The sequence below is a fragment of the Leopardus geoffroyi genome, chromosome B4 (assembly GCF_018350155.1).
Source record: "Leopardus geoffroyi isolate Oge1 chromosome B4, O.geoffroyi_Oge1_pat1.0, whole genome shotgun sequence".
Classification (NCBI taxonomy): Eukaryota; Metazoa; Chordata; class Mammalia; order Carnivora; family Felidae; genus Leopardus; species Leopardus geoffroyi.
In genome coordinates, this window is record NC_059341.1 from 134742232 (window position 1) to 134756401 (window position 14170).

The 14170-nt window shown below is 41.6% G+C and overlaps 1 protein-coding gene across 6 annotated transcripts in view; it reads left to right on the forward strand.

The window, feature by feature from the left end:
- Positions 1 to 13816, forward strand: part of XPNPEP3 (X-prolyl aminopeptidase 3) — a 77336-nt gene extending 63520 nt beyond the window's left edge. For 5 of the 6 annotated variants that reach the window (XM_045465945.1, XM_045465948.1, XM_045465949.1 and 2 more), the window contains 3 exons: positions 6846 to 7026; positions 8088 to 8208; positions 10224 to 13816. In XM_045465945.1, the coding sequence (XP_045321901.1) occupies positions 6846 to 7026; positions 8088 to 8208; positions 10224 to 10390 (469 nt within the window). In that variant the 3' untranslated portion in view covers positions 10391 to 13816. The remainder of the gene's footprint in view (positions 1 to 6845; positions 7027 to 8087; positions 8209 to 10223) is intronic. The other variant, XM_045465947.1, reaches the window with a different exon arrangement.
- The last annotated feature ends 354 nt before the right edge of the window (positions 13817 to 14170 follow it).

The window sequence follows — 14170 nt, forward strand, 5'->3', positions numbered from 1 at the left end:
CCCACTTGCACTCACACCCTCTCAATATAAATAAACATTTTTTGTCATTAAAAATTTTTTTTTATTCTATCACTGAGAGAGAGAGTGAGGGAGGGGCAGGGAGAGAGGGAGACACAGAATCTGAAGCAGGCTCCAGGCTCCGAGCTGTCAGCACAGAGCCTGACGTGGCACTCAAACTCACAAGCCGTGAGATCAGACCTGAGCTGAAGTCAGACACTTAACCGACTGAGCCACCCAGGAGCCCCTAAATAAACGTTTTTTAAAAAATAAAAAATTAATTAACTTAAAATTAAATAAATAGACTGGGTGGCTCAGTCTACTGAGTGTCCAACTTTGGCTCAGTCATAATCTCATGGTTCATGAGTTCAAGCCCTGCATTGAGCTCACTGCTGTCAGCACAGAGCCTGTTTCAGATCCTCTGTCCACCCTCCCCCCCACCCGCCTCTCCCCTGCTCATACTCTCTCAAAAATAAACATTTAAAAATAAAATAAATAAATTTGAAGTTTTTATTTTCTGATTACAAAAGTAATTCCAGTACTCCGTTAAAAAAAATCACTAGACATGAGAAGAATCAGGAAAAGAATCAAAATAACCATAGTCGAGAAAAATACGGCCAATAAAAGCAGATTTTGAATAACCCTAAAATTTCAATGAGCAGACAAGAACTTTAAAGCAGCTATTATAGATATGTTCAAAGAGTTAAAGGAACAAATATAAATATAGTGAGTGAACAGATTGAGAGTTTCAGTAAGAAATAAGAAACTAAGAAATAAGAACCAAGGATTCTGGGGAGATGGCAACAAAAGCATAGTTTTTCTGTCTCTCCAAATTGTCAAATAACAGTAGAGCAACTAGGTAGCAAAACCAAACACTGGGTGATAGGGTATCACTTCAACCTAAAAGTACAAACACTTATGAACACACTCTATACAACCACAAGACCTGGCTGGTATCACTATCTGTGTGGAAGGAAAAAGAAGGAAACAACAGTAGTGGAAGAAGCTGTCTGAAGTGCTTGAGAACAAAGGAACTCCCAAATAACCAATAGCTGTTCACTGGAAAGGATGATGACCAGTTCGAGAACAGAAACTGAAATGGGAAAGCTTTGTCACTCCAAAGGCCCAAGGAAGTTTGAGGGTGCTGTGCTCCCTTCTCACACTGAGGAGAAACTGCTGGAAGTAGAATCGAAATTGAGCAAGTTAGGGACAAGGGAAAGGAATGAGTGGGAGAGGAATTGAAAGCAAGCTACCATATTGTTTACCACTGCACCAAAACAAGAAAAAGCTCTGTGATGCTAAAAAATCTTTCCTAAATTCTGCCTCATTCAGAAGTTCAGGAAAATTAATTTCACATAAAGTAAGCAATAAAAAAAGTGTCTTGGTTAATCTCATACAAAGTTAATAAAAAACAAAGAAATATAAAACAAAAGAGTAAAAGATGATTTTAATTTTGTCCTCCTTGTGTCCTCAAGAACCCAGAAGAAAGAAGGCAAATGAAATATAGGTTACATAAAAATCCTGTGGTCTCAAATTTTAATTGAAATATCAATATGCGCTCAGGGGCGCCTGGGTGACTCGGTTAAGCTTCCTACTTCAGCTCAGGTCATAAGGTTCGTGATTCAAGCCTCGCATCAGGCTCGCTGCTGTCAGCACAGAACCTGCTTCAGATCCTCTCTCTCTGCACCTCCCCTGCCTGCGCTCTCTCTTTTATTTTTTTTTGTTTATTTTTTTAATTTTTTTTTTAACGTTTATTTATTTATTTTTGAGACAGAGAGAGACAGAGCATGAACAGGGGAGGGGCAGAGAGAGAGGGGGACACAGAATCTGAAACGGGCTCCAGGCTCTGAGCTGTCAGCACAGAGCCCGATGCGGGGCTTGAACTCACGGATCGTTAGATCATGACCTGAGCCGAAGTCAGACACTTAACCGACTGAGCCACCCAGACGCCCCACGCTCTCTCTTTTAAATATAAACATTTAAAAAATTACATGAAGTGAATGAAAAATAGAGAATTAAAATTATTACCATTTTGCAACACCCATTAATGTATAGATATAAGTACGAAGGATCAGTGGCTGCTAAGTTCACAAAAAGAGATAATCAGATATTATGTGCCTCCTACAATTTTGCCAAGTACTACATATAGCCAGTCTTACCAAAGAGACTGAACCTGAGTCTGATTCATTCTTGGGGTCCAACTGCCAATTTGTAACAAATAAAAAAGACAAAGGAATATGTTGAACTGCGCTAAGAGGATATGTATGTTAGCTCGAGTTGCCGTAACAAAACACAACAGACTTAGTGGCTTAGACAACAAAAATTTATTTCTCACGGTTCTGAAAGCTGGGAAGTCCAAGATCAAGGTGCTAGCAAGGTAGGTTTCCTCCGGAGGCCTCTTCTCCTGGCTTGTAAGCAGCCGCCATCTTGCTGTATGCTCACATGACCTCTTTTACACAAAGAGAGAAAGTAAGAGAAAGCAAGCTCTGTGGTGTCTCTTCTTATAAGAACACTAATTCTGTCAGAGCAGGGTCCCGCTTTTATGACTTCATGTTACCTTAGTTACTTCCTTTAGAGGCCTCATTTCCCAAATACAGCCACACTAATGGGTAGGGCTTCAACATAAGAAGTTTGGAGAAACACAGGCATTCATTCTGTGAATACAATTAGCAAAATTCAGACTGTGACAAACCCTGTATTTCAAACAGCCTGGATCCTTTAACACATAATTTACGAGGGAATAAAAAGGCTAGAAAAAAGAACCTGTTGGGGTGCCTGTGTGGCTCAGTCGGTTAAGCGTCCGACTTTGGCTCGGGTCGTGATTTCACAGTTTGTGAGTTTGAACTCCACATTGGACTCTGTGCTGGCAGCTCAGAGCTTGGAGCCTGCTTCGGATTCTGTGACTCCCTCTCTCTCTATCCCTCCCCTGCTCACACTCTGTCTCCCTCTGTCTCTCAAAAAATAAATAAACATTAAAAAAAGAGAAAGGAACCTGTTGACTAAAAGAGATTCAAGAGACAAATCAAATTTATTTTAAATAAGCAGGAAGATAATTATCCTGGGATGCACATTTGGGTTATAAAATAGTTTTTTTTTTTTTCAACGTTTATTTATTTTTGGGACAGAGAGAGACAGAGCATGAACAGGGGAGGGGCAGAGAGAGAGGGAGACACAGAATCGGAAACAGGCTCCAGGCTCCGAGCCATCAGCCCAGAGCCTGACACGGGGCTCGAACTCACGGACCGCGAGATCGTGACCTGGCTGAAGTCGGACGCTTAACCGACTGCGCCACCCAGGCGCCCCTAAAATAGTTTTTTAAATACAAGGAATGGAAAGTGACTGTTAATGGATACAAGAAGGGGGAGGGGGCATGAAAATGCTCTGGAATTAGATAGTGATGATGGTTGCACAACTTTGTGAAAATGCTAAAAACCACGGAACTGTAAACTTTTTAAAGTGGGTGACTTTTATGATCTAGAAACTATATCAGTAAAAATGATAAACATGTACATGCAAATGAAAAACTACAAGGAAATAATAACTGGGAAAGTTAGAGTAATGGTTACATGCTGGGAGAATTGTAATAGTTACGAGGCACATAGAAGGGACTTCTGTGACAGTTGGCCAAGTTCCACCTTTTATCTGACTGGTCAACCTTACACTAATTTCTTAAGGTATTTATATTTGGTTTGTTTGGCTTTCTGTGCCTCTGTTCTGTTTACAATAAAAAGATTTTTTTCAAAAACTAAATAAATTCTAAAGCCAAAAAGTACAGTAGCTGAAATGGATAATTCACTAGGTGGACTTTACAGTCCAATTGGAGGCAGAAGTCAAGTGAACTTGAAGAGAAATAGAAATTATCCAGTCTGAAGAACAGAAATATACTGTAGAAGAATGAACAAAACCTCAGAGACCTATGAGATGTTTTCAAGCCATCTAACATACATCTAATTAGAGCCCCAGAAATTGAAGAGCGAATGCGTCAGAAAAAACCTTTGAAGAAATAATGGCCAAAATCTTCCCAAGTGTGGTGAAAGATAACAACTTATAGATGTGAATTACATTATTGACCACCTTGATTGTATTGACATTTGTCCAACTTGTACAGCTCAGATTTATGCATTTTAGTGTATATAAAATTTACACTAAAAATAGAACTATTAATGGGGCACCTGGGTGGCTCATTCCAACTCTTGATTTCGACTCAGGTTGTGATCTCACTGTTTGTGGGTTCCAGGCCTATGTCAGGCTCTGTGCTGGCAGTGTGAACCCTGCTTGAGATTCTCTCTCTCTCTCTCTCTCTCTCTCTCTCTCTCTCTCTGCTCCTCCCCTGCTTGTTCTGTCTCTTTCAAAATAAATAAACTTTTAAAAAAAGAACTATTAATGGGTACCTGGTGGCTCAGTTTGTTAAGCATCTGACTCTTGGTTTTGTTTGGCTCCAGTCATGATCTCGGGGTTCGTGAGTTCAAGCCTGTGTCAATTAGAGCCTCCTTTGGATTCTCTCTCTTTGCCCCTCCCCTACTTGTACGTGGGTGCATCCTTCACGCTTTCTCTCTCTCTCTCTCTCTCTCTCAAAAATAAGCAAAATAAATAAATAAATAAATAAATAAATAAATAAGAACTATTAGAAACTTTTTTTTTTTTAATTTTTTTTTTTTAATGTTTATTTTTGAGACAGAGAGAGACAGAGCATGAACAGGGGAGGGGCAGAGAGAGAGGGAGACACAGAATCGGAAGCAGGCTCCAGGCTCTGAGCCATCAGCCCAGAGCCCGACGCGGGGCTCGAACTCACGGACCGCGAGATCGTGACCTGAGCCGAAGTCGGACGCTCAACCGACTGAGCCACCCAGGCGCCCCTTAAAAACTCTTTAGAAATACTGTGGGGGTTGGAGTGTGGGCAGCCTCATAGTGATACAAATATAACATGTTGCTCATGGCCAAACTTGGATTTGGGATGTAGATGTTCATTATACTCATTATATTGTTATATTTAACCATTCTTATTAGGGGACATTTAAAGTTTATTACAGTGAACATTTTTATATACTCAGCTTTCTTTGAATTTCAAATATTTTCTCTTTTTTTTTCAATATATGAAATTTATTATCAAATTGGTTTCCATACAACACCCAGTGCTCATCCCAAAAGGTACCCTCCTCAATACCCATCACTCACCCTCCCCTCCCTCCCACCCCCCATCCACCCTCAGTTTGTTCTCAGTTTTTAAGAGTCTCTTATGCTTTGACTCTCTCCCACTCTAACCTCTTTTTTTTTTTTTTTTCCTTACCCTCCCCCATGGGTTTCTGTTAAGTTTCTCAGGATCCACATAAGAGTGAAACCATATGGTATCTGTCTTTCTTTGTATGGCTTATTTCACTTAGCATCACACTCTCCAGTTCCATCCACGTTGCTACAGAGGGCCATATTTCATTCTTTCTCATTGCCACATAGTACTCCATTGTGCATATAAACCACAATTTCTTTATCCATTCATCAGTTGATGGACATTTAGGCTCTTTCCATAATTTGGCTATTGTTGAGAATGCTGCTATAAACATTGGGGTACAAGTGCCCCTATGCATCAGTACTCCTGTATCCCTTGGGTAAATTCCTAGCAGTGCTACTGCTGGGTCATAGGGTAGGTCTATTTTTAATTTTTTGAGGAACTTCCACACTGTTTTCCAGAGTGGCTGCACCAATTTGCATTCCCACCAACAGTGCAAGAGGGTTGCCGTTTCTCCACATCCTCCCCAGCATCTATAGTCTCCTGATTTGTTCATTTTGGCCACTCTGACTGGCGTGAGGTGATATCTGAGTGTGGGTTTGATTTGTATTTCCCTGATGAGGAGCGACGTTGAGCATCTTTTCATGTGCCTGTTGGCCATCCGAATGTCTTCTTTGGAGAAGTGTCTATTCATGTTTTCTGTCCATTTCTTCACTGGGTTATTTGTTTTTCGTCAAATATTTTCTTAGGATGGATTCTTAGCACAGAATTATAAGCTCAAATTTTATGAATATTTTTATTAAAACCTTTGACTTAATCAGCTATACTAATTTACACTCCCATCAGCAGTGTAGAAAATACATATCATACACCACACCAGCTTAATTTTTTCTCGTTTTTCTCCATGATTGCTAAAGAAATTATTATTCTAAGGATACCTAGTAGCCAGAGTATCTACTAGTGTATCTCATGACATAGGCTTTACCTACAAGAAGTGGATTCCTAGGCTTTGTTTTCTTTTGCTTTTTAAATGTTCATTTATTTTGAGAGAGAGAGAGAGCACATGGTGAGAGTGGGGGAGAAACAGAGAAAGAGGGAGAGAGAGAATCCTAAGCAGGTTCCACACCAACAGCACATGAGCCCAACCTGGGGCTCGAACTCAGGAACTGTGAGATCATGGCCTGAGCCAAAACCAAAAGTCAGAGATGCTTAGCCAACTGAGCCACCCAAGCACCCTTTGTGTGTGTGTGTGTGTGTGTGTGTGTGTGTGTGTGTGTGTGTAAAGTGGTAAAAAAAAAAAAAAATGGAAAGGATCAAGTTGAGGCTGGTCTGACCCTCCAGATGCATTCATGGCTGACTTTATCTGCTAGCCTCACCTCATGTATATCTGCTGATCGTTTGCAGGAGAGGCTGTTGCTGCCCCAGCTTGAAGAGTTATTGTTCTCCCTATTGAGTGTCTAGGTCACAATTAAGGTCCTGTCAGTACTGATATATTGATACCGATTAGGTATCAACAATGCCCCATCATCAGCACCTTGGAGTTTTTCCTAATCAGACTTGGAAGCAAACTTCCTGCAATATCAGATTATTCCAAATGTGAGTTCTTTGGTTTTCCTGTCCCCAGATTCACAGCACCTCAGGCAGAACTCTATGAAGCTGTTCTAGAGATTCAGAGAGATTGTCTGACGCTCTGCTCCCCTGGGACAAGCTTGGAGAACATCTACAGCTTGATGCTGACACTGATAGCCCGGAAGCTGAAGGAGTTGGGGATTGTGAAGAACATTAAGGAAAATAACGCCTTCAAGGTATGGCCCCTCTTTTGACCTCGGCTCTCAAGAACACCTGATGTGCTGCTGGGTTTCAGCCTCTAGAAAACTAATTAGATTTAAAAATGGTCTTTGTGATTCTTCATCTAGAAGAGGTTTAGATTGAACGTGGATTAAAACAAAAGGAGTCAGTACTTATTTCTTCCAGAAGATGGCAGCACATTCTAGATCGTTGCATCCTGTGTAAGTAGCTCAGTGGGCAGAAAATATAAAATGAAGGCTGATGCAGACAGAATGGAAACGGACACAAAAAGGATAAAAGGTTAACTCTCAATCCTTTTGTGGTGATTTTGAAAAGTAGAAATCATGGGGGAGGGTGTTTGTTGCTTCAGTGACATTGGTGAGACTAACAATATCCCCAAGGGCCACGTCTTTGGTGAATTTCATCTGTAGCCAAAATGTAATGATATTCAGTAAAAATGTAAAACCTTAGCTGTAAATTAAGATGCCAGGTGGCCACACCAAACAGACCATTAAGGCATCTCATCTCCAAGTTTAGGCTGCCAGGATTTCTTTTATCAATAGGCAAGACGCTATAAATTCCTCCTGCTGCTGCAGCCAACAAATCTAATTAACAGATAGGAATATCCAAGCCGGTAAATGCCTAATAATTACTGTGTTAATTTAATGTCCTGTGCCTACTCCACAAGTTGCTGTGAGATATTCAGTCTCCAGAGCAGGCTTTCTGAGAGGGACTTGTGAACATTGAAAAGAGAACTATTCTAACATAATCATCCTCCCTCCACCCCGAAAAGAGTTTCATTTACTGTAGTCATTGCTGGGGTTACCCAAGTCAGCATGTATGTAGTATATGAAATAGTGGGAATGGAAACTTGGACGCATTCGAATGCCATCAGCAGAATTGCATTTAAGAGGTAGCAGTTTATCGGGTCTCTTAGGCATTAACCAGAGGACAGGTTAAACCTAAGTGGCAGAACCAGGGGGGAGGTATTAACACATATCTCACTGATCGATACATGCCCAGCTTTCCCCTTAAGGGGTCATTGCCCTAATAACACTGTGGTGATTATCTTTTCCAGACTGCTCGAAAATACTGCCCTCATCACGTTGGCCATTACCTCGGGATGGATGTCCACGACACCCCTGACATGCCCCGTTCCCTCCCGCTACAGCCTGGTATGGTAATCACAGTAGAGCCAGGTAAGGGCGGGTGCAGGCCCTGATCCCGTGGGACACATGACACTATCAGGTAGAAAGGTAAATGTTGCTTAGTTTTACCTGAACCAACATAGTTAAATTAGGAGAGACAGGAAAATGGATCTCTTCAGTGTAGAAGGGAATTTTATTTTAGATTTTCCTTGAGCTTTCCTATTTAACATCACACAATTTGTTTCATTTGACTTTTCCAGTAAACAACAGATGGAGACTGCTTTCTATAAGTAGATATTAAGAAATAAATCTTTTTTTAAACCCTGCCTTTCCCGGGGCCAATTTCTACTCGTCTCCTGTTTAGTGGTGGGATGCTCACGCCTCTGAAGCCACAGGTGCTTTCCTCCAGAGAGCTGCTCTGCTTCTTGGTGTCCAGGTCCTTTCTCCCAAGTTTGACAGGAAGCTGGCAATCTAATGGCTCCCCGGCTTGAACGATCCTGGGCAGTGGACAGAATTCCACAGAAAAGTGGTGGTCACAGTGGAGTGTAAGGATTGATGTTACAAGAGGGATTTTTGGTTTTGTTTTTTGTTTTTAATTTTTAGAGAGAGAGTGAGGGGGGGAGAGAGAGAGAACCTTAAGCAGGCTCCATGTTCAGCTCAGAGCCTATGGGGCTTGATCCCACAAGTCTGGGATCATGACCTGAGTCCAAATCAAGAGTCAGATGCTCAACCGACTGAGTCACCCAGGCACCCCAAGAGTGATTTAAAAAAATTTGTTGTTGTTTGAGAAGGTGAGGGGAGCAGAGAAAGAAGGGGACAGAGGATCCGAAGCGGGTTCTGTGCAGAAAGCGGAGAGCCCATTGCAGGGCTTGAACCCACGAACCATGAAATCATGACCTGAGCTGAAGACAGACGCGTAACTGACTGAGCCTCCCCGACGCCCCCCCCAAAAAATCTTTAATGTTTATTTATTTTTGAGCGACACAGAGTATGAGCAGGGGAGGGGCAAAGAGAACTGGAGACACAGAATATGAAACAGGCTTCAGGCTCTGAGCTGTCAGCACAGAGCCCGATACAGGGCTCAAACTCATGAGCCGTGAAGACACTCAATTAACCAGCTGAGCCACCCAGGTGCCCCCCAAGAGTGATTTTTAAATAATGATGCTGTTTTTGTCAAGAAAATGTATTTCAACAATAGATTTCAAGTGTTTTCATCTCTAAAGTATATAAATTATGTTGGGACCCGACTTTATAGTACCCAGTCACATGTTGCTATTATGTATGCCTTATGTATCATTCAGTATAGTCTGGTTGATACATGGGTGCTTCCTTAGACTTTGAATACATTTTCCTTCGCTGATCTTTTTCTTTTTATCCCAGGGCAGCATCTGTGAGTATAGTGGAGGAAGTTTCCAGTTTCTTAAATATGAAAAGACCTGTTCTTATCTTACTTCATGATTAGAAAGGGGACTCTTAGAATTGTCCAAATGTCTGTTAAAGTCTTCCTGTTTCTCTCTTACTCTCCATTGTGTACATCAGTTATATTTACAGCTTATTGGAAAGAGCTTACTTGAGTTTTTCTAGTTTATGGTTGTTCAGGCTAATAATCTCAAAATAAGTGTTTTTCATATATTTTAAAATACTTTATGTCCTTCTTTTAGCAAAGTTCCCTTTTCCCATGGGATGACTCGGGAGGGAAAGAATGCATTTATATAATCGACTGGTTTCTGGCATATATTGACATACTCAAAAGTAACTTTAGTGGCCTGCTCGAACCACTAGAATATGACAGAATCATGATCACTATTATCACAGTCACGTGGCGCCTGTAGTCTGGTTCACAAAACTAGAGTAATAGTTCTAGCAATGATAGCCAACATGTATTGACCATTATGTGCCACACACTTTTATGTGTATTACCTCATTTAATGTCCAAAATTCTAGGTAGATACTGTTAGGATCCCAGTTCTACAGATGAATTGTAACACAGAGAGGTTAACTTACTTATCCCAAATCATCCACTTACTGCCATTTATGAACAGCACATTCTTTTTTCTACTTTTCAGGCATTTATATTCCAGAGGATGACAGAGATGCCCCAGAGAAGTTTCGTGGTCTTGGTGTACGGATTGAAGATGATGTAGTGGTGACTCAGGACTCACCTCTCATCCTTTCTGCAGATTGTCCCAAAGAAATGAATGACATAGAACAGATATGCAGCAGGGCCTCTTGACCCTCACTGCAGCCCACGTGCAGCTCAGGTTCAGACGGGGTGTTTGTTCGCATCTGTGCGCGTGTCCTGAGTGTGTGTGTCTCTGTGTGCACATTTATACACGTGTTCTGTTTGGGAGTGTGGCAACTGTATGAATGTATGTAATTGTGTGTGATCTTTCTTTGTTGTAAGTATCTAGAAATCTGGAAAATTGAATTTTTGAACTGGATGTTACTACAACTTCAGTAACATTAACTCTGTACAGTTAATGACCAAGGCAGTTTGAATTTTTAAATGTAAAGAAAAATCGTGGTTACATATCTCCATGCATTCCAGTTAACACAATTAAATATACAGAAACTTTTCTCCTTCTCTCCAGGTCTTTCCCTTTCTGCACTTTGGCTAAGATCTACCTAATGTCCTAAGATGTTTATGATGCTTGTATTTTGAGCTAACCACCAGTGTCTCTGCCTATACTAAAAACCACCTGTCAGTGATTGTGGGTGGCTAGTACATACCTTCCATAACTCCTGTCCATTTTTTCCAGATCCTACGTCTCTACTGGAGCCATATGAGCCCTTGTGGGCACTGGTGTCCTGCAGTCCCACCATTCAGCTCTAATCCAGATTCTAGCAACACTAACTATTAAAACAGTTTTGAGTTTTTCTTGCTATTTGGCTGCCTATGGCCTGGAAAATGTTTAGACTCTTGATAAGGGAAGAGATGGAAGAGAAAGAAAAACATATATGTGTCTTCTGTAGATCTAGACCTCTGTCCATCTGTTCTCAGGCTGAAGATGATTCCTATCCCAGGCATCCATGCTTTCTTGATAGATTCTTAGTGCACTGACCCTTATGGCACACCCTAGAAGCTGCCGCCCCAGGGAAAAGGTAGATCCTCTCCTTAACCCTCTTGAAGTCGGAGGAATGGCACCCACGTTTCAGAGAGATGCTCCTGTTACAATTCTGTAGTTTCCTCTAGTGCAAAATGCGGAACTCACCAAGAGTTCACCAAGAACATCCTGTGATCCTTTCATTTCTCTAATATTAGCCCTGGAAGGGCAGTAGGAAGGAGTCATATTTCCCTCAACACAGCACTGGCTGCAGTCATACAAGAACTCAGTTTGCAGAATGAACAGGGCTAGATTGTCACAGGTGGTTTATTTGGGAGCTTCTGTCCTAGAACTAGTGTGTTCGCCTCCTTTAAACCTGGATATGGCCCAAGATGTACAGAACCTGCTGGTCGTTAGAGCGTAAAGTCAAGGGATTTTACGAAAGAAACAGGCGAGGGGATTAACACTTGGTGTTAGATGTTTGCCCGTCTTACCAGGAAAACCCAAGGTACACAGCCAAAAGCAGACACACGGCATCATCAGGGGACAAAGATCATGTTATAAATCAGTGATACACACGGTGTCCTGCCCGTGCTCACCCTCGAATGCTTGGCTCTGCTAAGCAGCTGTGGGAATGGACGGCCACACAGCCGGAGTCTCGTCCCCGGGCCTGTCCTCCCCCCCTCCCTCCAACTTCTCAGCCCTGTGCTATTTTCTAAAAGAAGGGGACTGAAAATAAATCCACAACTTCTCACCCTCTGGGCTTCTGTGGCCCCAACAACCCTTTGCTTGGATTGAGTTTCCTTTGTTCATTTACAATACTGAAATAAGGAATTTCCTTTTCTGGCTATAAATCGTTTTCAGCAGTCTTCAACTTTCTAAGTAAAAGCCCAGTGACTTTTATGTATAGCGTCATACCTGGACATGAAACAGACTTCTGGTTAGAACCTAGTCAAGTTCTGCAGCTGTCGCGAGCCACAGAATGGCTGTTGCAGAATTCTTCTGGTGATTTTTAGTCCCTGGCCCAAGTATATTGTCCTTTGAGTCCCAGATTAACTTCAGTAGCTAAGCATCGGATCAGACTATCAGCACCATCAAGAGCTGGCCTAGTGTTTCTGGGCCGCCTGATATATTCGGGATTTGTTAAGCAGATAGTGGTGCACAGTGCAAGAATCTCACGCATTCTTAGCCACACCACAGACATGCCCCACATTTCCTCCATGTCCAAGTCTCATACACCAGCCTCTCCGAATGAAAACCTTAATTCTCAGAAATCCTTCAAATGTTACACTAGGATCTTTCTCCCTCAGTTGAAGAGAGATGGTTGGGTCATTGATGATGCATGCCATCTAAATGAAGGAAGCACTTCCAGATAGGCTCTGCCACATCCGTTTGTGTGTTTGTCTCAGGAATTGCTGTTTTTCTTCATACTCAACAAACAGACTGTTTATTTAAAACACAGGAGTAGAAATACTGGAGTAGAAACCCTCCTCTTCCCATAGTCCTCATATCCAAATTAGGAAGGTACTCCTCATGAGATGACTTAAAGTTCTCTCTGTGTCTGCTTTTAAAACTTGGTTATTTTTTCACTAAGCTTTGTAACAAGGTCAGAAAGGGAAAAATCCTACCATAGACATTATATCTTAATTTGAGATAAAGATTCATAAAATAAGAAAACCCAAGATAAAGACATTGTAACTCATTAAAATAGGAAAATTGAGCTGTTATATTTTTCAAAGCTTAGATAACCAACACCCTCCTTTAGCTTTCTTGATAATACAAAGATTACAGATCTGATGCAGGAGTGCTGGCTCCCTTTCCCCCATGTCTGTGTGAGAGATCACAAGTAAGGCATGGGGACTGCCCACCAGGTCAGCGGTGACCTCAGAGTCCTTTGGAACACTGTGTTTCCAATAACCGCTACCAATAAAACAAAGTTGGGATCTGAGTCAGAACCTACCTGCCACCCCTCAGTTGGCATATGATCAACAATAATGTAGTGTGTGTGTGTGTGTGTGTGTGTGTGTGTGAGTGTTAGAAAATAAGTGAGGACCCAGGCTGGTGGCAGCATAAAGGACCCTCTTGGAAGAGGTTTTTATGATGTTAATTTTTTTTTTTTTTTTTTTAGTTTCCTGAGGTGGGAATCTGTCACCTAAAACTTAAGCTGATAGGGTTACATTTTAAGCCTGGGAAAATATACTTCAAGCTGAAGTGTTTAATGTTCCTAATATAATGAGAAAGTGAATGCATCATTAATGCTAGTGTTTAATGAGAGCAGAATTCCGTTGTCACAAAGCATGTGGGTCCTCCTGACTGTTCTTAACCTCTGCCTAAGTGTCACTGAGGAACTTGGCGTGAGCATCAGTATTGCTCAGATCAGGGGTCCCCACTGAAATCAAGGCCTTACAGGGTGTGCTCAATGAGGATCTGAGAGAGCTGCAGGCTTTGTTAGCATTTCTTAATGCTTTGTATGACTTTTGTGCAATTATACAAGTTCAGTTTGAACAGAACGCTGTTACTTTTTAAGGCTCTATCCACTGAAAATAGGTATGTCATTTCCCAACAAGGGAAAAGCATTTATTACTATCATTTTAAAAATAAACCATATAACAGTGTGTGGCGTGTATGTGTTATTTTCACATCTAGAGTTTACAGCTTTAAATGTGAGAACGTTTTGTTTTACAAAATGTCTTATAAAGAGGCACACCTGGCTGGCTCAGTCAGTAGAGTGTGCGACTCTTGATCTCAGGGCTGTGAGTTCAAGCCCCACATTGGGTGTAGAGATTACTTAAATAAATACATATTTAAAAATATATAATTTAGGGACACCTGGGTGGTTCAATCAGTTACATGTCCAACTCTTGATTTTGGCTCATGTCATTACCTCAAAGTCGTAAGATTAAGCCCCACATTGGGCATCAGGCCCCTGTCCTGGGCGTGGAACCTGGGTGGGATTCTCTCTCTCTACC